This window comes from Salmo salar, chromosome ssa10 (assembly GCF_905237065.1).
Source record: "Salmo salar chromosome ssa10, Ssal_v3.1, whole genome shotgun sequence".
NCBI lineage: Eukaryota > Metazoa > Chordata > Actinopteri > Salmoniformes > Salmonidae > Salmo > Salmo salar.
This window is the reverse complement of record NC_059451.1, coordinates 65,539,595-65,566,505: the sequence shown is the minus strand read 5'-3', so window position 1 is coordinate 65,566,505 and position 26,911 is coordinate 65,539,595. Positions and strand designations below refer to the sequence as shown.

General features: G+C 42.2%; 1 protein-coding gene across 1 annotated transcript in view; it reads right to left on the bottom strand.

Annotated features, from left to right (window-relative positions):
• Positions 1 to 19,178: 19,178 nt before the first annotated feature.
• The window catches only part of si:dkeyp-19e1.3 (uncharacterized), a 117,935-nt gene continuing 110,202 nt past the window's right edge, over positions 19,179 to 26,911 (bottom strand). The window contains exons 13-14 of the mRNA XM_045688026.1: positions 22,236 to 22,388; positions 19,179 to 21,522 (exon numbers count right to left, since the gene is read on the bottom strand). Coding sequence (XP_045543982.1) covers positions 19,853 to 21,522; positions 22,236 to 22,388 — 1,823 coding nt within the window. The 3' untranslated portion in view covers positions 19,179 to 19,852. The remainder of the gene's footprint in view (positions 21,523 to 22,235; positions 22,389 to 26,911) is intronic.

The following is a 26,911-nucleotide window of genomic DNA, read 5'->3' as shown; positions in this document are numbered from 1 at the left end:
AATTTTGTATGCATTTTGATGGAGGGAAACTGGGTGGATTATTGACTGAAGCGCGCCAGCTAAATTGTATTTTTTTATGGATATAAAGAAGGACATTATCGAACAAAAGGACAATTTGTGATGTAACTGGGACCTTTTGGAGTGCCAACAGAAGATGATCATCAATGGTAAGGCATTTTTTATATCGCTATTTCTGACTTTCGTGTCGCACCTGCCTGGTTGAAATATGTTTTTCATGTGTTTGCTGGGCGCTGTCCTCAGATAATCGCATGGTTTGCTTTCGCCGTAAAGCCTTTTTGAAATCTGACACGGCAGCTGGATTAACAAGTTAAGCTTTATTTTGATGTATTACACTTGTGATTTTATGAAAGTTAAATATTTATAATACTGTAGTTTGAATTTCGCGCTCTGCAATTTCACCGGATGTTGGCCAGGTGGGACGTAAGAAGTTGAAGTTGGGACATAAGAAGTTGTTAGAAAATACAACTTGTTAGAAAATAATTTGAAATTGACAAGTTGAAACATAGCCTATAAATAATTAGCAGGCAGCGCGTGTTAACTGTCCTTTTGCATACTAATCCCATTTTGGAACAGTGAGTGCATTCTGACATCACGTGCATAAAACAACTCACGCTGGGGCGACCGTTAGAGATATTTGGAACTCACATGTGAAAAGGTTAACTACTTGGGCCCTACTGCCACGTTGGTTTCCCGTTCTCGACACTCCGAGAGCTTGCAAGGGAACAATCACTCCAATTGGAAGGGAAAGCTGCGGTAAAAGATGACGCACAAAAGGGGTGGCTACCAAGCTATGATGAACTTTCCCAAACTAACAGATCCCGTAGAGATCGACCTGGCAGCTACAGTGGGGGAAAAAAGTATTTGATCCCCTGCTGATTTTGTACGTTTGCCCACTGACAAAGAAATGATCAGTTTATAATTTTAATAGTAGGTTTATTTTGAACAGTGAGAGACAGAATAACAACAAAAAAATCCTGAAAAAAAACATGTCAAAAATGTTATGAAATGATTTGCATTTTAATGAGGGAAATAAGTATTTGACCCCTCTGCAAAACATGACTTAGTACTTGGTGGCAAAACCCTTGTTGGCAATCACATATGTCAGACGTTTCTTGTAGTTGGCCACCAGGTTTGCACACATCTCAGGAGAGATTTTGTCCCATTCCTCTTTGCAGATCTTCTCCAAGTCATTAAGGTTTTGAGGCTGACATTTGGCAACTCGAACCTTCAGCTCCCTCCACAGATTTTCTATGGGATTAAGGTCTGGAGACTGGCTAGGCCATTCCAGGACCTTAATGTGCTTCTTCTTCAGCCACTCCTTTGTTGCCTTGGCCATGTGTTTTGGGTCATTGTCATGCTGGAATACCCATCCACGACCCATTTCAATGCCCTGGCTGAGGGAAGGAGGTTTTCACCCAAGATTTGACGGTACATGGCCCCGTCCATCGTCCCTTTGATGCGGTGAAGTTGTCCTGTCCCCTTAGCAGAACCCCCCCCCAAAGCATAATTGTTCCACCTCCATGTTTGAAAATGGTGATTATGGTGTTCTTGGGGTCATAGGCAGCATTCCTCCTCCTCCAAACACGTTGAGTTGATGTCAAAGAGCTCCATTTGGGTCTCATCTGACCACAACACTTTGACCAGTTGTTCTCTGAGTCATTCAGATGTTCATCGGCAGACTTCAGACGGGCCTGAATATGTATTCTTGAGCCGGGGGACTTTGCGGGCGCTGCAGGATTGCAGTCCTTCACGGCGTAGTGTGTTACCAATTGTTTTCTTGGTGACTATGGTCCCAGCTGCCTTGAGATCATTGACAAGACCCTCCCGTGTAGTTCTGGGCTGATTCCTCACCGTTCTCATGATCATTGCAACTCCACGAGGTGAGATCTTGCATGGAGCCCCAGGCCGAGGGATATTGAGTTCTTTTGTGTTTCTTCCATTTGCGAATAATCGCACCAAATGTTGTCACCTTCTCACCAAGCTGCTTGACGATGGTCTTGTAGCCCATTCCAGCCTTGTGTAGGTCTACAATCTTGTCCCTGACATCCTTGGAGAGCGCTTTGGTCTTGGCCATGGTGGAGAGTTTGGAATCTGATTGATTGATTGCTTCTGTGGACAGGTGTCTTTTTTACAGGTAACAAGCTGCGGTTAGGAGCACTCCCTTTAAGAGTGTGCTCCTAATCTCAGCTCGTTACCTCCATAAAAGACACCTGGGAGCCAGAAATCTTTCTGATTGAGAGGGGATCAAATACTTATTTCCCTCATTAAAATGCAAATCAATTTATAACATTTCTGACATGCGTTTTTCTGGATATTTTTGTTGTTATTCTGTCTCTCACTGTTCAAATAAACCTACCATTAAAATTATAGACTGATCCTTTCTTTGTCAGTGGGCAAACGTACAAAATCAGCAGGGGATCAAATACTTTTTTCCCCCACTGTATGTCCCTGCACCTAACCCTCACAAAGGGTCAGGACACAAGGGTAACAAGTATAACAAGACCAACAAAGTGTTCAACAACGATCTAAGCATTAACCGAAACAATATAGAAGCTCTGGTAAGAGATGTACTGCAGCGGAAGACATTTGAGAAAGAGGACAAGGATAAGTCATTGTGACTAGGCCGAGTCCGCCAAAATTCACACCATTCGCGAGGACGTCAACATTCCCATTACCCCCGCCCTCACTCAAGTCGCTCGAACTCTAACAGGCCATACCTTAAAGCAGTCTTAGAGGACTGCTTGACCTGTGAAGCTCTGATAGTTTCGGGTTTCAACTATTTCCCTCATATTTGAAACTTTGCTGGATAAACTCAAAAGGGCAGTGGACCCACCAAAACGTTGGTTGAAAACGGAACGTCGCGACACGAAAATTCCAGAGGTTTCACTCAACCTACCTCGCCTCTAACCAAGCATCTCCTCTAACCAAACTTAACTTCAAAAATGTGTCACTGATTCACCCTGTGTACGTGACTAGCATTGACACCAAACAGGTGCTGATTGGGATATTACTAAAGGATTGGAAAACCAACCAAGTCGGGTCACAAATAACTATGCCAACTCCGAGTGACTTCACTGAATTCTTCAAAGGCTACATGCCATACACGTGGGTTCAACGTCATCAACTGACGTAACCCCGGTGAACTTGGTCATGAGTCCACCAAAGTTCAACTTGGAAATTAACCGATCATGAGGTTTTCCTGTGCAGCTTGGGTGATTCACCAGCCGACACATACCGCCCTCCTCTGATAGGTGGTGTGTGTCTAAACGGCACTATGGTTGTGGATGCCATACTGGCAACCTGGTCGGAAAAATCCGCAATCAGTTTGGAAATGTTCAATGCAATTTCGAAAACGGCTAACTGCCATTCCCTTGTTCCAAAAACTTTCAGATTTCCACTGGGAACAACTCCCCAGACGACACTCACCGCCATAGGGGTGTGTGCACTATCAATCCGCACTGGAACCAAGGAAGTATCTCACTACCTACTGGTTGTCGCGGACCTCCCACATACAGTCTATGTGGGAGCGGACATTTTGGTAAGATTGGGTGTTAAACTCGATAACATACACCAAGTTCTTTGGTGTTTGGCGCAGCCAGACCAACACGCCTTGTCATTCGACCCGGTGCGAATGGCATTCGGGCAGACTATTCCTGAAGTAGGGTCACTATTTGCCCTAGGTACTACTGCCGTCAACGCAGTCAGTCTAGCCACAGTCAAGAGAAATGCTAGGGAGATTACTGAAGAGATGCCACTTATCCATCAACAGATGAAAGCACAAGCACTCCGGTTGCAACATGTGGTAAAGTATCTCCAGCACACTATTCTGGTGGTAAACACATGCTACTCTCCAGAACAAAACCCTCCTGTCTGTAGGAAAGCCAGTAGAGGTCATGAACCATGACTATGCCCATGTCCAATTGGTTCAATTGTTATTGGAGAATTTTCTCTGTGAAGTTAGCTCTTCTATGGACCACTTGGCCATGACTATAATCCACTCATATCTAGCGCCCCTCTCAATGGTGCATGACATATTGACCTCAGCTACTACAACCACGATAAGGCCGTTACAGTCACATTTGGCCTACAGTCTGGGGTCGGCAATCACAACACACGTTGATGTTGACTGTAATGAAGTGGGATTTTTGAGGCTCCTCAGTGAATTTCACTTAAAAAAAGTAAAATATTGAAAAAGTTATCCTTTTTAGATAAAACTGTACTAAATATATTCACGTCACCAAATAATTGACTAAAACGCACTGTTTTGCAATGAAGGTCTACAGTAGCCTCAACTGCACTCTGTAGGGTAGCACCATGGTGTTGCCGGAGGACAGCTAGCTTCAGACCTCCTCTTGGTACATTGACTTCAATACAAATCCTAGGAGGCTCTTGGTTCTCACCCCCTTCAAAAGACGTACACAGTAATTATTAGAACTTCTGGAGAACATCCTCCAACCTATCAGAGTTCTTGCAGCAATGAACTGACATGTTTTCCACCCAATCAAAGGATCAGAGAATGAATATAGTACTGAAAGCATAAGGTACAGCAAGCTAGTACTGCAGTGCATAAAATGTGGTGAATAGTTGACTCAAAGAGAGAGAAAGACAATAGTTGAACAGTTTAACAAATGAATGACAAGTGAGAGTGTTTTTTTCCCACTTTCAGCTTCACTTACTTAGCTAGCAAATGGAGCTGGCTAGTTTAGTAACAAACACCTGGCTCAAACAGAGGGATACTATGTTAGTTAGCTGGCTATGACAATCCAACACAACATTGGAAGTCAAGGTAAGCACTTGCCACTGGGCCCACCGGTGTAACTGCTTACTGACTGTACACTGTAATGTTACTGCATGATTGTAGCGGGTTTACCAACACATTAATTCTATTAGCAATGTTGACTAGGACGTTACTTTAGCTACTATGGTGACAACGATGTAGGCTGTGTAGCAGTTATACGGTTTGGCTTGGAAAGGTTTTCTTGCCTGGTCACATAGCATAGTCCACAAACAGAGGGAAAAGGTGAGAGGAGAGTGCAAAGAGGCGAGAAGGAATATAATGTGGCTGCAATAAAAGTGAACTGTGTTCATGCGTGTTAAGGGGTGTATTCATTCCACTGATTCTGTTGAAAAACGTTTCTTAAAACGAAAGCAAACAAAATAGGGATAAAAATACCTGAATTTGTCCAATTGAAACTCTCGTTTGCAACTGTTGGACTAATGATTACACCCTAGATAAGCTAGATGCAGGCAAGAGTGTGCAAAGCGGTATTGAATGTGTCACTGTCTCATCTCAAATGTTTCTCTCGACCTGTGTGCACCTAGGTTGAAAACTCTAATTCATAGCAACCTCATGATGGGTATATGGAAACTGTATCATGTAGTAGTCTAAATCTATCGATGTTACATTGAACTGGGTGATTGGAATATGAATGACTGTCATCCAACATGCTGTAATAGAAAAGGACATGCTCATGAAAAAAAGTGTCCTCCCTCATCATGAATGGCACTGACCGCCACTGTAACCATGGTATATACCACAACCCCTCCGAGGTGCCTTATTGCTACTCTAAACTCGTTATCAACGTTAGAAGAGTAAAAATAAATATTTGTTCACACCCAAATCAGCATTCCGGGATCGAACCACACATTTTATACATGAGAAATTACAAAGTGCAGTTTTTTATTACTATTATAGCCATTATTTTATGTGACTTTTAGACAGAATGGGGCATGAAATGTGGTTTAACCCATTTATGTTGCATAATAGTGTCTTGTCAACATTTCAAATCATATTTTTCCCCAAAATAAGTACTTAACAAAAAAATGTATATACCCTATTCTTAGTCCACCATACTTTTTACTGACATACAGTGCGGGCTGTAGGTTCTATCATAAATCAATTGCCAGCACCAAGCCCCAGATGCCCAACTCAGTCCCACAGGCACAGATGAGAGAGTACTCATCAAAGCTATTCGATGCATAAACAGTATTATAACATAATCTTGTAATTTTTCTACCATTCTCCCCCATTTTGAGACTTGTCAACTTCAAAGCAATTTTTAAAAAATACATTAATACAAATGTAGAAAAACACGAGGCATCAATTTCATAAACAAACTTCCTTGCACTAGTATATTACCATTGCAAATGACCATCCATTGGTTCATTGAGTTTTCAACCTTAACATAAATGATCAGTACATTTTTCATCAGTACGAAACACAATCATGTTGACACCGAGCATACTCCCATTATTGGTCAGCATGGTGGAAATAACTATTTCCATCCCCATAGCACCATCTGTAGAAATTAGAATATGTATTCAGTTTGGTGCCTAATGAACATGACCCAGGACAAGCATCATGATCCCTTTATTTATAAGGGCATTGCCTATGGACTCTATGTGCCATTAGCACAAACCTGCTATAGTTCCTAAGTATCATTATCATTAAAATGTAATTTGGTAATGGTTATAAGTCAAATAGATTAGGATCAGATACACTCTCAGGATCAGAGGGTTCCCTCTCTCCATTCAACAGGGGCATGGTGAGAAGTGTCAACAGCTTTAGTACAACTTCTTAACACACATCACATAACAATCTAAACAATCAATCCATAATACATTAATTTCTCCACTCATATAGTTATTAACATACTACAAACTTCCTCAAATCAGTCAGTTTACAAAAATCTTTGTTTCAAATCATAATTAAAACCCAATTAATTAAACAACCCAAATTTAGAATTACAATGCTTAGTGATTCACGTTGGTTCTATTACTCAAAATTAAAACCCTCAACTTGGCACGTCGACCCTGGCAGAATGTACATTTATATTAACATAAAGTATATTAACCTTAATTCTAGTATTAACTTTTCTCATCAGGGTTATAATTACAGATCAGTATCACAATGCATTCTTAGTCAAAATTACTATACATTTTGCAGTGTGTAGACCTCCACAATCAACCTGATAACCCAAATAAACAATATTGGACAAGTCTAAATCAATTAGGGCCACGTTGACCAACCTCCTCTCCTTCACCGCACGCATTCTTCTAGCGTCTCGTCATTGTCTTCTTCAGAAATCTTCACAGTTCAAAGTGGATGGCCCATGATAATGTCCCAATTTCAATGTCTCACCTGGGCCCCCACCACCTTTACCACCCATTATGTCTTGTCCATTTGGCAACCAGTATACCAGCAACATGAGAGAAGTTTGGAACGGATCTCTCCATGCTCCCTCCACGTGGACTCATGTAGCACTCCTGAGAGTAAAGGCATGACAGAAAAGGCAGTTGATAGCTTCGACTGGATACTGTGTACAGGTTGCTGGCTCGGACTCAGGTAGAAGTGGTGAAGTACCATAATGAAACACCATTTTCACCATTACTTCAGCCGGTTAGAGGGGGTTTGAGGTCCACACCATTCCTTGGTCAAATTGTCCCTCTTTCATGCATCTAGATACCATCTGTGGTCACCTTTGCCATAATCTCGAAAGAGGACAGATCAGAACAGTTTAGTTAAGAGCATTCCTGATTCAGGAAATCCAGACAAACTATTCACTTTAAGACAAATTATTACTTTACCAATATTTTTTATATAAAGTTGTAAGACAAATGTCAAAGAAAATAACACATTCTGTTGAAACCATTTTTTGCAAATTGGCTTACACTCCCCTATAACACTGTCGACCTCATCGCAGAGTCAGGGAGTTAGAGGGCTAATCCTTAGGGAGAAATCCTGATCATCCAGCAGACCCAATCTGGTGAGATTTGTATCGAAACAAAACGGAAACAGAACACCACAACAATACACTCCTTTATATCACAAGAGGTGTGCAAAACTTCTATCCAAAAAACCTCAGTGGACTGGTAATTCCACCATTTTGACACAACACAATGTGATTAATGTGTAACAAAACAACACTGCTGGTTAAATACAAATACAATTTTCCTTAATAACTACATAAGGAAATAATTGTATCCCAAAATATATGTCATAGTAAAATAGACTAGAGACAGGTCTGTCCTCCTTGTGGTCCGAATCACATAGAACTATTAATTATAAACTTCTCCGCAATTATGAGAGTTTACATATTACATATACATCTTACCCAATGTTTCTGGGCTCTCTAGTGAAGGTGATCAGGCCTCAGCAGAAAGTCAGAACAGAAGTCAGAGGTCATTCAACCCCTTCAAGTGAGTGTTTCTCTCCTTGTCCTTTCCCTGTACCTCAGACTAATTATTTCAAAACATGTTAAACATTTCATAAATTTTGTGTACCAGGTTTACATTGTTTTTTTTTCAGTACATTCCTAATCAAAATTATTTACGTGTTCAACAAAACTCTGACAATAGAAACTTCAGAAAATGTCATTTGTGTGCCCTTTAAGGGGCAACCCGTGAAAAATCCACTAAAACCAAGTAAGACACCCCACACAATAAATCAAATACAGTAATAACGCTACTAACAAATATTCATAATGTATGGTAAAAACAAACAAAATTGGTCTTATCTAATTTGGGAGCTCCCTTTACGGCCAAATCCAGATAACTTTATACTTATAAAACTGCAGAATTTCACTAACTGCTCTATCAAGACCACAGTCTCGGGAACATTCCAAAGAGAGAGATAATGACACCCCCTCCTCTCCTGGAAGAGACAGTGTACATTTCGTTAGCATTCACTATGCTACATTTTAAATCAGCAAACTAAACATGATGATGGTAATTCCACTGTCCGCCATCGAATCATTAATTGTTTCTTTTAATCCACCCCAATGTTTATGTACTCTTATTTAGACACAGCAACATTTATCTCGCCACTGAGTCTAATGATTTACTCCCGTATATGACTGGTCTCTCTTTTCCCCATGACTTTCCGTATCCACCTCACGACAATGCCCTTCATGTTCATGAACAAACATTTTAAAAAGGTCATTTTAGGTTTGGTAACCCCAATGCTATCGCTTGATAGAATTGCTTCTTTAAAACTAACAATTACACACAATATTAACCTGTTAGGGCTAGGAGGCAGTATTGACACGGCTGGATAAAAAACGTACCTGATTTAATCTGGTTACTACTCCTGCCCAGTAACTAGAATATGCATATAATTATTAGCTTTGGATAGAAAACACCCTAAAGTTTCTAAAACTGTTTGAATGGTGTCTGTAAGTATAACAGAACTCATATGGCAGGCCAAAACCTGAGAAGATTCCATGCAGGAAGTGGCCTGTCTGACAATTTCTTGCCCTTCTTGATTATCTCTATCCATTACAGAGGATCTCTGCTGTTACGTGACACTTCCTATGGCTCCCATGGGCTCTCAGAAGGCGGCAAAAAGCTGAATCGTGGCTTTGCAGGCTCTGGCTGAAAAAAAGTAGCGCGTTTGGGTAGTGGCTGGTTACAGTACTGTGAGACTCAGGCGCGTGCCCGCGTCGACCGAATGCTTTGTTTTCTTTCCTCTGTTTACCTAAACGCAGATTCCCGGTCGGAATATTGCTTTTTTACGAGAAAAATTGCATAAAAATTGATTTTAAACAGCGGTTGACATGCTTCGAAGTACGGTAATGGAATATTTAGAATTTCTTTGTCACGAATTGCGCCATGCTCGTGACCCTTATTTACACTTCGGATAGTGTCTTGAACGCACGAACAAAACGCCGCTATTTGGATATAACGATGGATTATTTTGGAACAAACCAACATTTGTTATTGAAGTAGCAGTCCTGGGAGTGCATTGTGATGAAGAACATCAAAGGTAATCAAACTTTTGTAATAGTAAATCGGAGTTTGGTCAGGGCTAAACTTGGTGGGTGTCTAAATAGCTAGCCGTGATGGCTGGGCTATGTACTCAGAATATTGCAAAATGTGCTTTCACCGAAAAGCTATTTTAAAATCGGACACCTCGATTGCACAAAGGAGTTCTGTATCTATAATTCTTAAAATAATTGTTATGTTTTTTGTGAACGTTTATCGTGAGTAATTTAGTAAATTCACCGGAGGTTTGCGGGGGGTATGCTAGTTCTGAACGTCACATGCTAATGTAAAAGCTGGTTTTTGATATAAATATGAACTTGATTGAACAAAACATGCATGTATTGTATAACATAATGTCCTAGGTGTGTCATCTGATGAAGATCATCAAAGGTTAGTGCTGCATTTAGCTGTCTTCTGTGTTTTTGTGACATTATATGCTAGCTTGAAAAATGGGTGTCTGATTATTTCTGGCTGGGTACTCTGCTGACATAATTTAATGTTTTGCTTTCGTTGTAAAGCCTTTTTGAAATCGGACAGTGTGGTTAGATTAACGAGAGTCTTGTCTTTAAAATGGTGTAAAATAGTCATATGTTTGAGAAATTGAAGTAATAGCATTTCTAAGGTATTTGAAAATCGCGCCACGGGATTACACTGGCTGTTGCGTAGGTGGGACGATTTCGTCCCGCCTAGCCCAGAGAGGTTAACGCCATTGTAATTGCTCGTGACTCCTCCATTTTTTCCATTCTAGAAATCTATTTCAGAATAAGATGGCATAAAATGTAAATCTATTTCATAATGAGACAAATTACAATTTCTCACAGGATTAAACCCCCCCACCACCCAAGGTTTTCTGAGTTTGCAAAGAGTATTTGGCCATTCCAATTCTAACCTGTTACCTTTTAGACTACATTGTCTTTGGTTCTCGCAAGGATTATCCAACCCCAAAAATCATCTCCACTTCCATCCATGTAAATTATCCGGGTATTGTTACTGATCCTATGTTTAAAGACCGGTAGTAATTGTATCGCTTTCGATGCGGCCCCGTTACCTTGCTGAATGTAACTTCTCCCTGTCGTAAATCTAGCCCATTTCTCATTGTAAGGAATCAGCGATATTTGATCCCAGGCATCTATTAAAAAGTCCCATAGAAACTGCCATATCTATTAACCACTATCGATTGAACCTATGTGAGAGTTTCCTGCCCCGCTGCTTTCAAGAGTGTTCGCTGCTGGTTCTTTTGTAAAAAATGCTAAACATTCCCTCTGAATGCAGCGGGTGCAGTAGGCTCCATTGCCACTCTACACTCATTCTTCCAACGGTCCCACATCTGAAACAGGGATCTATCGCCCTGCGCTTACATTTTTCCCCACTACGTTTCCCTCCTTATCAATGTCTTCGTCACTGTTACCCATCGTAAGGTTTAGAAAACAAAACAAATATGATTATGCTCTCCTTATTAGAAGGCAATGTCTTCATTGTAGTCTACCCAAACAATGTTACTCTATATTATATAACCAACCTCTGTTGGATATTCACTTTCTGCTTCACACTTATTAAATGTCCATTTTAAGATTAACATGTAATGTGCCAAATCCACAAAATACATCAGCCAATTCCCAAGGGAAAATACACATACCCATAGTTCACAATACTAGAGCCTCTTTCTGCCCACAACTTCAATCCATTGTAGTTGTAGCCTTGTTTTATCATGATCATGGTCACAGCTCTATCGCAATTGCCAATCAGTTGTTATTAGGAATGCATTATATTTAGGTAACAGTCCGTAAGATTAGGCTACAGGTCATAAAGCAAATGCTTGCAATTGTTGACAAGCATATATTCAGTTCATATTATTAATATTTAATTCAGTGATTGAAATTAAGACACCCTTCTTAGTAGCCTATTCTAGCAGGCTATTAGGCAGCACAAAAATTTATTACCTCGAAACCGCCTTGCTATTCACGTTGAATAAATTAACCTTTCAATTTGAACTAAACAAGCTGCTAAATCATTCAGTTTACATCTTAAAACAAACACTGGCTTCTGTACCTAGCTATGCAAACCATACAATCAGAAACAGTAACATAGACCCAATACTACTGAAATAACAAGGAAATAAGCTGCCATGACTCTCCTGTGAGGATCTGAAGGATCGGGTTGCGTGGGTCCGCTCTACAGTGCCCTCTCTACCGCAGAGGGATGAAGTTGGTCGTTTTATGACGGTCGTAAATACCTTGTAGAAACTCTGCCTTCGGGCTCTGCAGGATTGAGGGGAAAGAACCCTCTTTGTTACAAGGAGATTCCCACCAAAACGGTAACATCAAAAGGTTGAATAATGAAACAATATTTCTGTAATCCAAACAGTTGGAATGGTCCATGGGTACTGAAAGAAGAATTATGTCAGATCAGTTGTTGTTTTGGGATCTCATTAAGGACGGTATAACATAACCATCTCTGAATGTGTACATTTCCCAGTTATCAGATATACATCTAAATGTTGTGGAACTTATATGATTAAATATGAAACTATTTTTGAGAAGATGAAATGTGATGTTAGCCTTGTAAATGAGAATAGTTTTTCATATAAAGGTTTCATATAAAGGTTTCAACCAGTCAGTGACCACACCCACGTGCGCACAGACATTATGCCGGCGTCATGGAACGTCCCTTTTGCCAGAGTTTATAAAAGGACTCGCTAACGAAATTTACATTAGACCAGAGAACGTGAGGATGCAGTCCACACACTGAAATGGTTGCCATTTAAATGGAGACCAGTACATTGCCGGGTTGCTACGGGTGTGTAGAATGTACCCTGAATAATCAACCATTCAGATCAAGTAGGCGGATGGTGTTGAACCGGACATCATGAATGGTTAGACTCAACCCGACCAGTATACATGCAGCGCGAGCTGAATACGTCACAAATGGTCAGGAACTCTCGACGAGTGAAGCTAAAGACTACCCGTCTGCAGCTGTATATGTAAAATGTGAGCCGATTCAGGAAAATAGGCATATGTCGGGAGTCACGACTTCACATGAGTAGTTTGAACGTAATTTTTTTTTTGGCATGTGCCTTAACAAATTTGTATGCCATCTGTAAATACGAATGCAATTGTTAAATTACGAGCCTTGTTGGTTAAGCCACATAAAAAGACAGCAACCCTCCCACTAGCCATGATTAGCTGAGATAATGAGAGGGCTGGACATGCTGAGAGATGAGCTTGGATTGGTCTGCCAAACAGAAGGCTTTTGACTATATAACCGGGTCAGTCTGTTGGTAACGCATCTTTTTAAAACATTTTTTTTAAATGTAGCTGCACAAGTGTTGCTCTCAACGAAACACTAAAAAGCAATTTTCTCAAAAGTAAGGTTACAAGTTTATCAACTTTCAAAGCAGAATTACTTTCCCATTGTTCATCAAATGCAGTGTATGATATACCATTTTGTAGCTCTGAGTCTCTACTTTTATCCAATGTAAAAAACAGAAATTCAAATTTTGCTACATAAGATCGAAACGAGGTTGAGTCACAAAGTCAGTAAACTCGACCGAAGACGAGAGACAAAGAACAATTTCCTCTCAAAATCAAACTTCGTCACATGCGCCGAAAACAACTTTAGACCTTAACGTGAAATGCTTACTTACAAGCCCTTAACCAACAGTGCAATTCAATGAGAGTTAAGAAAATATTTACCAAATAAACTAAAGTAAAAAATAATAAAAAGTAACACAATAACATAACGAGGCTATATACAGGGGGTACCGGTACCGAGTCAGTGTGCGGGGGTACAGGTTAGAGGTAATTTGTACATGTATAGTACGTAGGGGTGAAGTGACTATGCATAGATAATAAACGGTGAGTAGCGGCAGTGTACAAAACAAATGGAGGAGAGGGGGTGTCAATGTAATAGTCCGGTGGCCATTTGATTAATTGTTCAGCAGTCTTATAGCTTGGGGAGTAGAAGCGGTTAAGGAACCTTTTGGTCCTAGACTTGGCGCTCCAGTACTGCTTGCCGTGCAGTAGCAGAGAGAACAGTCTATGACTTGGGTGACTGGAGTCTCTGACAATTTTATGGGCTTTCCCCTGACACAGCCTATTATATAGGTCCTGGATTGCAGGAAGCTTGGCCCCAGTGATGTACTGGGCCATACGCACTACCCTCTGTAGTGCCTTACGGTCAGATGCCGAGCAGTTGGCATACCAGGCGGTGACGCAACCGGTCAAGTTGCTCTCGATGGTGCAGCTGTAGAACTTTTTGAGGATCTGGGGACCCATGCCAAATCTTTTCAGTCTCCTGAGGGGGAAAATACTTTGTCGTGGCCTCTTCACGACTGTCTTGGTGCGTTTGGACCATGATAGATCATTGGTGATGTGGACACCAAGGAACTTGAAACTCTCGACCCGCTCCACTACAGCCCCGTTTATGTTAATGTGGGCCTGTTCCGTCCGCCTTTTCCTGTAATCCGCTTTGTCTTACTCAAATTGAGGGAGGTTGTTGTCCTGGCACCACACTGCCAGTTCTCTGACCTCCTCTTCAACACTCTATTCTAACAAACAGAGCCCGTTGAACAAGCTACAACTACGAAAGACTTTGATTTCTGGTGGACAAACCAGAGACTTCTGTCGAATTACTCCCCAGACGGACCGGTGACTTCAACAGAGCCATACATGCGTAAATATGTGTTGCATTTCTAAATCCGAATGAGCGGTTGTTAGGGTGCTAAATATCCATATTTACAATAGGCATATTTTCCACATTAATGTACAATAAGCCAACTCTGTCTCTCCCACTCTGTCCCCACCCCTTTCCATTGTCTACCAAGTCGTCATATCGGGTTACTCCACTAGGGGCTTTTAATTGCATTGTGTAGTAATCAATGTGTAAGCTATCCTGATTGTGCTTTTCTGTAATTCTGTGTGATTATTTAGTTAGTAAATAAATAATTAAGCCAATTTGTATATGTCGCTGATTCACCATTTATGCTAGGGTTTGTGCAGATAACCAAGAGTTTTGCGACAATCAGAATGAGACAAGGTAAATAAGAATGAATGAATTCACTGTGACTGATGTAAGAGATTTATATCTTTAGAGTTTAGTTGGGAGATAGTAACTTCTTAAATAACTTTTCCCGTGGCGCCCCGGATTACTACTTAATTGTTATATGATTAATTTAAATCGCATAATTGAACGTGGTATGCGATTATTTTATAAAATAACAGTCAAAACACAATGATAGTCAAGACACAACAAACCCAATTATAATGGTTTGTAATCTTAACATCTGGCACATAATGACAACACAATTACCAGAAAATAGTCCTAAAGTTCAGCCAAGTGCTTCTTTGCAAAGATTTCACATGCGCAAAGGGGATTTAGCAGTAAACAAGTTGAGTCGACATTCATTTTTTTGGAAACAGATCTGGCGAGTTTAGTAAAAGCGGATTACCTTTTCTTGTGCGACATAATGCATTTACTTTTTTTTTTAAACGTTGTTACAGGTTACGTCTACATTCCGTGTTAATTCTCCCTAACTTTATGGAAAAATGGTTTATTTGATAAATATAGCAATTCCTCTTTTTTATGTATTACCTGGACGGAGAAAATCCAAATGATCCATAAAGGGACCAACTCAGAAAAAAAATGGCACCCCTTAGTACGTCTACGTCTGGGTGTGCAAGTTTGTATATTATTATTTCCATTATTACTTCATCAAATCTCCAGTAATCAATTATACACACATACAATTTCAAAATTTTTCCGTTCGAAATCTTAGGTACTCACATCAACCACTCCATGTGGTTGATCCAACGACTCGCCATCGCCATACTCGCAGCGGAACCCAAAACCCGGCTGGCTGGTCTTCAGGGACTATCTAGCATTTCAGAAAAGCCTATAGAAATCCCGCTACCTTCTAAAATAGCATCCCGCGCACAATAACACCCTGAGGTCTCTAACAAAAATGGTGCAATATTCATCCCTCACCAAATTCCTGTCTTTTATCCAATATCTTTGGTGCCAGATCATGCATTTTCTTACAGCCGTCAGTGGCAAACACTGAACTGCAAGAACTCAAAAGGATACAAATTGATGCGGGAGGGCTAGGAGAGTTGACCAATCAAGTTCAAGTTGAGATTTTTTTCCCATACCCAGTTCTAAATCCACTGTCAAAATATCCTCTACCAGCCGGTTAAGAATAGGGTTAAAGGGTTAATTGTGGATAAAATATACCATACTCCGATTTTACTCTGTAACTGGTCTGTTCTGTGGGAGGAAAGAAAGAAAACGCAAACATTTCTTTTTTTATACAACATTTGTCAAAGTATGTTCTTGTTCACGAGGTTGGTCTGAGCTCAAGGCACTGCCCAGATTAAGATATTGATAAGCTATACTTCGAAACTGGACACCAACAGATCCTTATGATGAAAAAGATATGCTTTAGTTCAAACCAACCCCTGTGAACAAGCCGAATGACGTCGCTCTTTTCAGAACATGGTACAAACAAAAAAGCTTTTCGGCCAGAGCCTTTCAAAAGAATGCACAGTAACCAAGGACGAAACAGACTCTGGAGAAAATAAAAGTAGAAGTGCGAGCGCAAAAACTTCAAACAGATGTCCATAACCCTCATATACATTTAATAAAATCAGTAAACAGATAAAAGGTAGACTAGGTATGAGTCCCAAATGGCATCCTAATTCCCTACATAGTGCACTACTTTTGTAAACTATACAAAGAATAGGGTGCCATTTGGGACAGATACTATATTTCGTTGTTATGTTATGGCTCAAACTTCCATTCCTCCAAGAATACCTCTCTTCTGAATGCTGGTTTCTTTTGTCAACCAATCAACACTGACCTGTGGCTCTTCAACTACGGTTGTGTCCTGATTCTCGACACTTCTCCTGAAGCACGCACTTTCACCCTTTCTCTTGGGTTTAAAAATTGTGGAAACACCCTCCAGCCAATACTTAGGCTACGCCAATCGAATGCTTTTAAATTCATGGCACATTGAGAGAACTGTACATTTTGGGAGAAGGGTAAAGAATGTGGATGCAACTTAAAAGTACTATGAAGTTGACCCTAAACATGTATCATTTTTCTCAAAACACATTTTGGGATTTTGTTCCATTGTTGATAGGGTCCCACAAAAAATGCATGTCAACACTGTTAAAGGTCCAATGCAGGAATTTTTTAAATCTCAATATCATATTTCTGGGTTACAATTAAGTAACTTACTGAGATAGTTTTTGAAAAACAAAAATGGTATAAAATAAACAAAAATAGCTTCTTAGCAAAGTGCAATTTCTTAAGCAAGAATTTTGTTAGGACTATCTGGGAGTGATCTGAGTAGGGAGGGGAAAACTGAAAACGATCTGTTTTTGGTAGAAAGGTTTGGCCAAAACTCCATTCCACCAAAAACAGGCTGAAATTTCAGGCGCCCTTTTCAAACAGCGCATACACTAAAAGGGCATTATTTTAATTTTCACAATTTCACAGTATTATTCCAACCTCATAGTGTGGAAATGTATATAAAACACAGGAAAATCAAGTTGACTGCTCTGGGCCTTTAAGGTTTCTATTTCTCCACTAGGTGAAACTAGTCTTTCATTAATGGAATTGTGTAGGCTAAAGAATTATTGGATTTGCTAATAATGCCATCTTGTGTTCCCATTTGTTTTTATGTTGATGGTTTGTTTATGAAGTAAACATTCTGCGCATTCAGCAGGATACAACATCACACAATGTTCAGGTAGCAATATGTTATGTAGAGCAAATATGCCTCTGACATGTAGAATAACTAATCACGTCAGCTGTATTCAAGACATTCCTATCTGCAACTTTCTGAACCGTTTGCCTACTGAACATGGCTCTGCTTCACCTACAACACTTCTGTCTTCTTTGTACATATAGTACCAGTCAAAAGTTTGGACACCTACTCATTCAAGGGTTTTGGGTCTCTGGGTTTTGGTAGCTCTGGGTCTTCCTTTCTGCCACAGGAAAGGAAGACCCAGAGTTACCTCTGCTGCAGAGGATAAGTTCATTAGAGTTACCAGCCTCAGAAATTGCAACCCAGTTCAAGAAACAGACACATCAACATAAACTGTTCAGAGGAGACTGTGTGAATCAGGCCTTCATGGTCGAATTGTTGCACAGAGAACACTACTAAAGGACACTAATAAGAAGAAGAGACTTGCTTGGGCCAAGAAACACGAGCAATGGACATTAGACCGGTGGAAATCTGTCGTTTGGTCTGATGAGTCCAAATTTGAGATTTCTGTACTGCATGTGTGGTTCCCACCTTGAAGCATGAAGGAGGAGGTGTGATGGTGTGGGGGTGCTTTGCTGGTGACACTGTCTGTGATTTATTTAGAATTCAAGGCTCACTTAACCAGCATGGCTACCACAGCATTCTGCAGTGATACGCCATCCCATCTGGTTTGCGCTCAGTGGGACTATCATTTGTTTTTCAACAGGACAATGACCCAACACATACCTGCAGGCTGTGTAAGGGCTATTTGACCAAGAAGGAGAGTGATGAGTGCTGCATCAGATGACCTGGCCTCCACAATCCCCCGACCTCACCCAATTGAGATGGTTTGGGATGATTTGGACCAAATAGTGAAGGAAAAGCAGCCAACTAGTGCTAAGCATATGTGGGAACTCCTTCAAGACTGTTGGAAAAGCATTTCCCATGAAGGTGGTTGAGAGAATGCCAAGAGTGTGCAAAGCTGTCATCAAGGCAAAGGGTGGCTACTCAAAAGAATCTAAAATGATTTGTTTAACACTTTTTTTGGTTACTAAATGATTCCATGTGTGTTATTTCATAGTTCTGACGTCTTCACTATTATTCTACAATGTAGAAAATAGTAAAAATAAAGAAAAACCCTTGAATGAGTAGGTGTGTCCTAACTTTTGACTGGTACTGTGCATAACCCTTCTCCATAAAATATCTACAGTACGTTATTGCTGTGATGTCACAGAAAGGTATCAAAACAAACTGGAATAATAGTAACACAATAAAATGCCTTCGAAAATGCAAACGATATCCACAAGATGAAACAAAGAATACCAGCAAAATCCAAACAAACACAGTACTGCTTCTAACATAAAAGAAAAAGGACTCGACTACAAGCCCTTGATGCTCAATGAAACATGCGTCAGTATATACAGTAGTGACTAATGCACCATGGCTCTATCAACGAGAGAGAGTTAAATAGTGAGAGCACCTAATTTGAAGGTCTGCTTAAACATTGCTTGTACAAAATCTTTAAATAGTTTGGTAACCATGAACAAATGGCTTGTAAATCATCATATGTAATTTCCTCACGTTCAGTATGTAACATACGTTTAAGTATTAACTGCCAACTATTCATCATTACAAAATCATGAATAACAGGCCTTATAAATGTTATTTAAATAGTTTACAAATTCATGTTTTTAAGCAGTGTATATTCAAATAAGTTCAATAACCATATGGTCTAACTATATTGTATTGAGTTCTGTGAGCCTGCTCACATAAATTAATACTGGTATGGGATATATGCCTTTGGTGCTTCACAATGATTGTATGCCAACTTGGAAAGCCCTTTGAGTTAAGTTCTTGAACAGAAATTCCTGTTTTCATTGGATGTTAAACTACTCAATTCTTAAGACACTTTACTGTTACAGGAAAAAGGAACCGAAAGACAAACAGATTCCTACATGATGTAAAGACCAACTGGTCATATTGCCAGACACATGCACAAACACCTTAAAACTACCTCCAAAATGTGAGGCAAGGCTACGTTTTCAAATTTAGGTTAACATTTAGAAAACTATTTGTTGCCCTTAATAAGAAGGTGCAAACATCACAAAATATCTATACATAACTGTGAAAAAAGTGATTTGCTCTCTCCAAAAACAGCAACTGACCACACTAAGGGCTTTTCCCTCTCCCTCCTACAAAATGGCTTTGTATGCTAGATGAGCACAGTAGGTAATTGCAGCAGTCTCTTCAGTCCATTGTCTCGTTCCCACCCAGCCACGTGTCTGAAATTCTTTATGTTTCAAACTCTTTCAAACTATAGAAACCCTAAAAGGTTACCGATTTGGGCAGCTGGTGGCTTCCAGCATGCATTCTATAAAAGTCTGGGTTGGATTGCACTGAGGGGACCTCTCCTGCCGACTGTCCAGATGAGGGCCCAGGAAGCAGCATCTGGGCCGTGAAGGCAGGCAGGGCAGGGAGGGGCCTGTAGGTCTTGGGCAGTTTTTGGAACTGGGAGGAGCCCTGGTTCTGGTTTGAGCTTTGGCTCTGGTTGGCAGTGGTGGCTCTGTGTGTGTCCGTTAGGCTGCTGAGCCCAGTGTGGTGGTTAGGAGGAGGGCTACACTGGAAAGGAGCAAGTCTATCGGCGAAGCAGGGCGGCGGAGGAGGGATGACGATGGAGTCTACCACCCAGCTCTCCTCCTGTCCTTCATAGTCCGGCTCCTGCGGAAGAGAGGGAAGGGCTGAGAAGGTGGGAGGAAGAGGAGAGGGGGAGGGAGAGGCAGAGAGAGGGGTGGGAAAGGAGGTGTCGAGCAGGGAAAGGAGGAACACCGGAGGCGGCGGCGGTAGGGGATGGAAAAGAGAGGAGGATGAGGGGTCATCATCTAGCTCGGGTATGCGCGGCGGTGGTGGTAGGCCGAACATCCCCAGTGTTTCCTGAGGGCTGGTGCCTGGCAAGGGACTCTGCGGCAGGGCAGTGGCTGCCTCCAGCAGCCGGTCCATGAAGCAGTCCTCGTCGTCAGCCTCTGAGAGATTGTCGTACTGGGAGGTGTTTGAGGGCCGGCGGTCCCCTGCCATCTGGGGCACACAGAGCGACACGGGGAACTTAGTGGGCTTGAAGGTGATTTGGGGGGACGGCTTGGCAAAGGCGAGGGAAAAAGAAGGCCGCGAGGACGGGGATTCCTCCAGGATGAGGTCCAGGGACGTGGGTGGAGGTGGACGCGGACTCTTAGGCTTCGGTAGGGGTTCTACCCCTAGTGAAAGAGCCGAGCAGGGGGGCACAGAGTCCGACTTCAGCCCTACCTTGGTCCCGTCTCGCAAGAATGGAGGTTCGGGGTCCAGGGGTGTGTGGGTGCTCTCTTCCATAGAGTAAAAAGGTGGAGGGGGTAGATCTGGGAACTCCAGTGTCTTGGACCCTGATCCAGACTGCGTGATGGAAACATCCCCAACAGGGGGCTCGTAGGGCGGAGGCCAGTAACCGGGCTCTCCCTGGGTCTCTGGACCTGCAGATCGGGCCTCCATCCCCGCTCTACTACCCCTACCCTCAGACAGACTTCTTTCTCCTCCTTTCTCCACCTCTGAGACATGGTCACTCGGACACTCCTCCACCCTATCCCTGACACCCCGCACCCCTGGAGTGGACGCAACCTTATGTGGCTTCGGCGGAGGCTTGGGTGGGGTGACTGGACATATTTTAGGCCCTTCTGGCATCAGAGCCTGATTGTGGACTACCACTGGGTCCTGAGAGGGCATGGGGCACGGAGGGTCGTGGGCCCCAGGGATGCTGCAGGTGTCCTGGGTGTCCCCGGGACAGGAGGAGTGGTCAAGGTTGATGGTGTCCGGCCTGTGGGCCTCTATGTGGGGCTGGGGCTGGAGCTGGAGCGGGGCCTGGAGACTGGTCTTGGGCTGGTCCAGAGGGAGGGCTAGATCACGCTGGAAGGGCATCAGGAGAACAGGCCGCTCCTCACCGAGGGGCTTCTTAGGCAGCTCCTCTGACTTGGCTACAGTAGGGGAAGATATCATAGCAATTCAAAACAGAATAACTATTATAATATTAACACATGGTTGTAGTTTACTTGGCTTTTTATGTTTTAAACACTGACCCTGTTCAAATACTTAGTGGCAATACGTAACTTTTTGGGTGACCTGACCAAATTCACATAGAAATATGAGTTATAGATCTATCATTCACCTTGAAAGCAAGTATAAGAATCGATAGATCTGTTCTGTGTGCTATTTCAACGCATCCCATTCTTAACTTTTGTTTTTTGATCTTTTACTTTCGGGTTCTGTACACCAGCTTCAAACAGCTGAAACAACAGTATTTTTGGATATGGAAAATGTATTTCACAGTGGTTGTGATGGTACAATGACTCTCTACACACTATACTAGCTTATTTTATAAAACTGATAGCAACCAGGAAATGGCGGAGTGATTTCTGCATAGTGCAACTTTAAGAAATGCATCCTTGAATATGTTGGATTGGTGAAAGTATTAGGGTGGTAACCTTGTTTTCATCTATCCAATCACTTATAGATCTGTGCTTATCCCAAGGAAATGACAAAGAGGGGATGCATTTCTGAAGTATTTGAAAAGGGCCACTCTCCCAGTGTGAAAGTGAGCTTTAGGCAATTGACTGACTGACAGATTAACTGACTGACTGACCTACCGACGGACTGTCTGTGGACTGATAGACTAGGCAGAGAGACCCACCTGATGGAGGGAGGTCCAGCTTCATCTTGCGGAGCTCGGTCATGGCCGCCTGCAGCTGCTCCACCACCACGTCGTCGGGTAGGAAGAATGAGCTGGACAGGTGCTCCTGGAGGAACTCCCTCAGGTCCTCCAGAGGAAGCTTCAGCAAGCGCTCTGATTAAACAGACACAGGAGAGCGCAAATTGTGATTTTTTTTACTAATTAATATGCAGACCAAATCAATCGACATTCTGACTCAGATAACAATGGCAGCTACGTTGACAGTGTGACACTGCCACGTTGATATGATCTTTTCTGTTAGAAAACCACTGAAAGAGTACAACTTTGTTGTCACTGATACACCTCTTCTGCTTGCCCGGAAGTCTTTCAGTATTTGATCTGAAACATTCAATTAGCTAATCAATCACCTTACAGGCTAAATCATAAAATAGTAGCCAATCATAAATAACAATCAAACAACAGCAAACATCAAGTGACGTGTTATGAAACCCATCAGCCAATCAGCTGAATTACTCAACAATCACAATACATCCAATGAAAAGACGGCATTCCTCTCTTCTCCACAGTAACCAGTGACCATCTGCATTATGTAAGCGAAGCAGCCAACCAACTGTGAGGCAACATGTGTAGCGATGTCATTCACGTGGAAATACCTCATAGATGGCAAGATGGCGCCAACAGACATGGCAGCTCTGCTTCTAGTTCCTAAGCAACTTTTTTTTGTGTGTGTTTTATTTCTTACATTAGCCCAGAAAGTTTGTGTTATTACATATAGCCGGAAATAACTTTTGGATATCAGAGCAGCGGCAACTCACCAGGAATACGACTTTCCCAAAGTGGATCCTTTGTTCGTACCCCCCAGGGCAACTGAACTTATCCCAGAGGCTGCTCCAAGACACCGCCGGCGGAGAAGAGGTATTCGGAGTGGACTTCTAGTTCGACTCAGGAGGCGTGCACACCATCCACCGCTTCCGAGTATATTACTTGCTAATGTTCAGTCTCTGGACAATAAAGTAGATGAGGTCAGGGTGAGGAGCTCTTTCCATAGAGACATCAGGTACTGTAACATACTCTCGTTTCACGGAAACATGGCTCTCTTGGGATATACTGTCCGTGTTCACACAGCCAGCTGGGTTCTCAGGATTTCGCACAGACAGGAATAAAGAACTCTTCGGGGAAGAAGGTGGGGGTGTATGCTTCATGATTAACTACTCATGGTGTGATTGTAACAACGTACAGAAACTCAAGTCCTTTTGTTCACCTGACCTAGAATACCTCAAATGCCGACCATATTACCTCCCAAGAGAATTCTCTTCGGTTATAGTCACAGCCGTGTATATTCCCCCTCGAGCCGATACCACGACGACCCTCAAGGAACTACACTGGACTTTGTGCAAACTGGAAACCACATATTCTGAGGCAGCATTTATTGTAGCTGGGGATTTTAAGAAAGCAAATTTCAGGAAAACACTACCGAAGCTCTATCAACACATTGACTGTAGTACTCGCACTGCTAATCACTCGACCACTGCTACTCCAACTTCCAGGATGCCTACAAGGCCTTCCCCCACCCTCCCTTCGGCAAATCAGATCATGACTCCATTTTGCTCATCCCTTCCTATAGGCAGAAACTAAAACAGGAAGTATCTGTGCTAAGGTCTATTCCATGCTGGTCTGACCAAACGAAACCATGCTTCAAGATTGTTTTGATCACGTGGACTGGGATAAGTTCCGGGTAGCCTCAGAATAACATTGACATGGTGACTGAGTTCATCAGGAAGTGTATAGCGAATGTTGTTCCCACAGTGACTATAAAAACCTACGCAAACCGTGGATAGATGGCAGCTTCCGCGCAAAACTGAAAGCGTGAACCACCGCATTTAACCATGGCAAGGTGACTGGGAATATGGTTGAATATAAAACAGTGTAGTTATTCCCTCCGTAAGGCAATCAAACAGGCAAACCGTGAGTACAGAGACAAAATGGAGTCGCAATTCAATGGATCAGACAAGAGACATATGTGGCTGGGTCTACAGACAATCACAGATTACAAAGGGAAAATCAGCCACGTCGGTAGTCTTGCTCTCGGACAATCTAAACACCTTCACTCGCTTTGAGGATAACACAGTGCCACTGACGTGGCCCGCTCCCAAGGACAGTGGGCTCTCGTTATCCGTGGCCAACCTGAGAAAGATATTTAAACGTGTTAACCCTCGCAAGGCTTCCGGCCCAGACGGCATGCCTAGCCACGTCCTCAGACCATGCGCAGACCAGCTGGCTGGAGTGTTTACTGACATATTCAATCTCTCCCTATCCCAGCCTGCTGTCCCCACTTGCTTCAAGATGTCCACCATTGTTCTTGTACCCAAGAAAGCAATGGTAACTGAACTAAATCACCCCTTAGCACTCACTTCTGTCATTTTGAAGTGCTTTGAGAGGCTAGTTATGGATCACATCACCTGTACCTTACCTGACACCCTAGACCCACCCACAATTTGCATACCGCCCCAATAGAGCCACAGATGCAGATGATGCAAAAGCCCTGCATGCTGCCCTATCCCATCTGGACAAGAGGAATACATACAGTTGAAGTCGGAAGATTACATTCACTTAGGTTGGAGTCATTAAAACTCGTTTTTCATCTACTCCACAAATTTCTTGTTAACAAACTATAGTTTTGGCAAGTCGGTTAGGACATCTACTTTGTAATTTTTCCAACAATTGTTTACAGACAGATTATTTGACTTAAGTCACTGTATCCAATTCCAGTGGGTCAGAAGTTTACATACTGACTGTGCCTTTAAACAGCTTGGAAAATTCCAGAAATGTCAAGGCTTTAAAAGCTACTGATAGGCTAATTGACATCATTTGAGTCAACTGGTGGTGTACCTGTGGATGTATTTCAAGGCCTACCTTCAAACCCAGTGCCTCTCTGCTTGACATCATGGGAAAATCAAAAGAAATCTGCCAAAAATCTTGGTACAATTGTAGACCTCCACAAGTCTGGTTCAACCTTGGAAGCAATTTCCAAACGCCTGAAGGTACCACATTCATCTGCACAAACAATAGTACGCAAGTATAAACACCATGGGACCACGCAGCCGTCATACCGCTCAGGAAGGAGATGCGTTCTGTCTCCTAGAGATGAACGTACTTTGGTGCGAAAAGTGCAAATCAATCCCAGAACAACAGCAAAAGGACCTAGTGAAGATGGAGGAAACGGGTAGAAAAGTATCTATATCCACAGTAAAACGAGTCCTATATTAACATTACCAGAAAGGCCGCTCAGCAAGGAAGAAGCCACTGCTCCAAAACCGCCATAAAAAAGCCAGACTACGGTTTGCAACTGCACATGGGGACAAAGATCGTACTTTTTGGAGAAATGTCCTCTGGTCTGATGAAACAAAAATACAACTGTTTGGCCATAATGAGCATCGTTATGTTTGGAGGAAAAAGGGGGATGCTTGCAAGCCAAAGAACACCATCCCAACCGTGAAGCATGGGGGTGGTAGCATCATGTTGTGGGGGTGCTTTGCTGCAAGAGGGACTGGTGCACTTCATAAAATAGATGGCATCATGAGGGAGGAAAAGTATGTGGATATATTGAAGCAACATCTCAAGACATCAGTCAGGAAGTTAAAGCTTGGTCGCAAATGGGTCTTCCAAATGGACAATGACCCCAAGCATACTTCCAAAGTTGTGGCAAAATTGCTTAAGGACAACAAAGTCAAGGTATTGGAGTGGCCATCACAACGCCCTGACCTCAATCCTATAGAATATTTGTGGGCAGAACTGAAAAAGCGTGTACAAGCAAGGACGACTACAAATCTGACTCACTTACACCAGCTCTGTCAGGAGGAATGGGCCAAAATTCACCCAACTTATTGTAGGAAGATTATGGAAGGCTACCCGAAACATTTTGACCCAAGTTTTAAAGACAATGCTACCAAATACTAATTGAGTGTATGTAAACTTCTGACCTACTGGGAATGTGATGAAAGAAATAAAAGCTGAAATAAATCAATCAAATCATTCTCTCTACTATTATTTTGACACTTCAGTCTTAAAATAAAGTGGTGATCCTAACTGATCTAAGACAGGGAATTTTTTACTAGGATTAAATGGCAGAAATTGTGAAAAACTGAGTTTAAATGTATTTGGCTAAGGTGTATGTAAACTTCCGACTTCAACTGTATGTAAGAATGTGGTTCATTGACTATTGCTCAGCCTTCAAAACCATAGTACCCTCCAAGCTCATCATTAAGCTCGGGACCCTTGAGTCTGAACCCCAGCCTGTGCAATTGCATCCTGGACTTCCTGACGGGCCACCCCCAGGTGGTGAAGGTAGGAAACAACACCTCCACTTCGCTGATCCTCAACACAGGGGCCCCACAAGGGTGCGTGCTCAACACCTTCCTGTGCTCCCTGTTCAACCATGACTACGTGACTACGCACGACTGATTACCAACAATGACGAGACAGCCTACAGGGAGGAGGTGAGGGCCCTGGCAGAGTGGTGCCAGGAAAATAACCTCTCCCTCAACCAAACGAAGGAGCTGATCATGGACTTCAGGAAACAGCAGGTAGAGCACGCCCCTATCCACATCAACAGGACCACAGTGGAGAAGGTGAAAAGCTTCGAGATCCTCTGCCTACACATCACCGACGATCTGAAA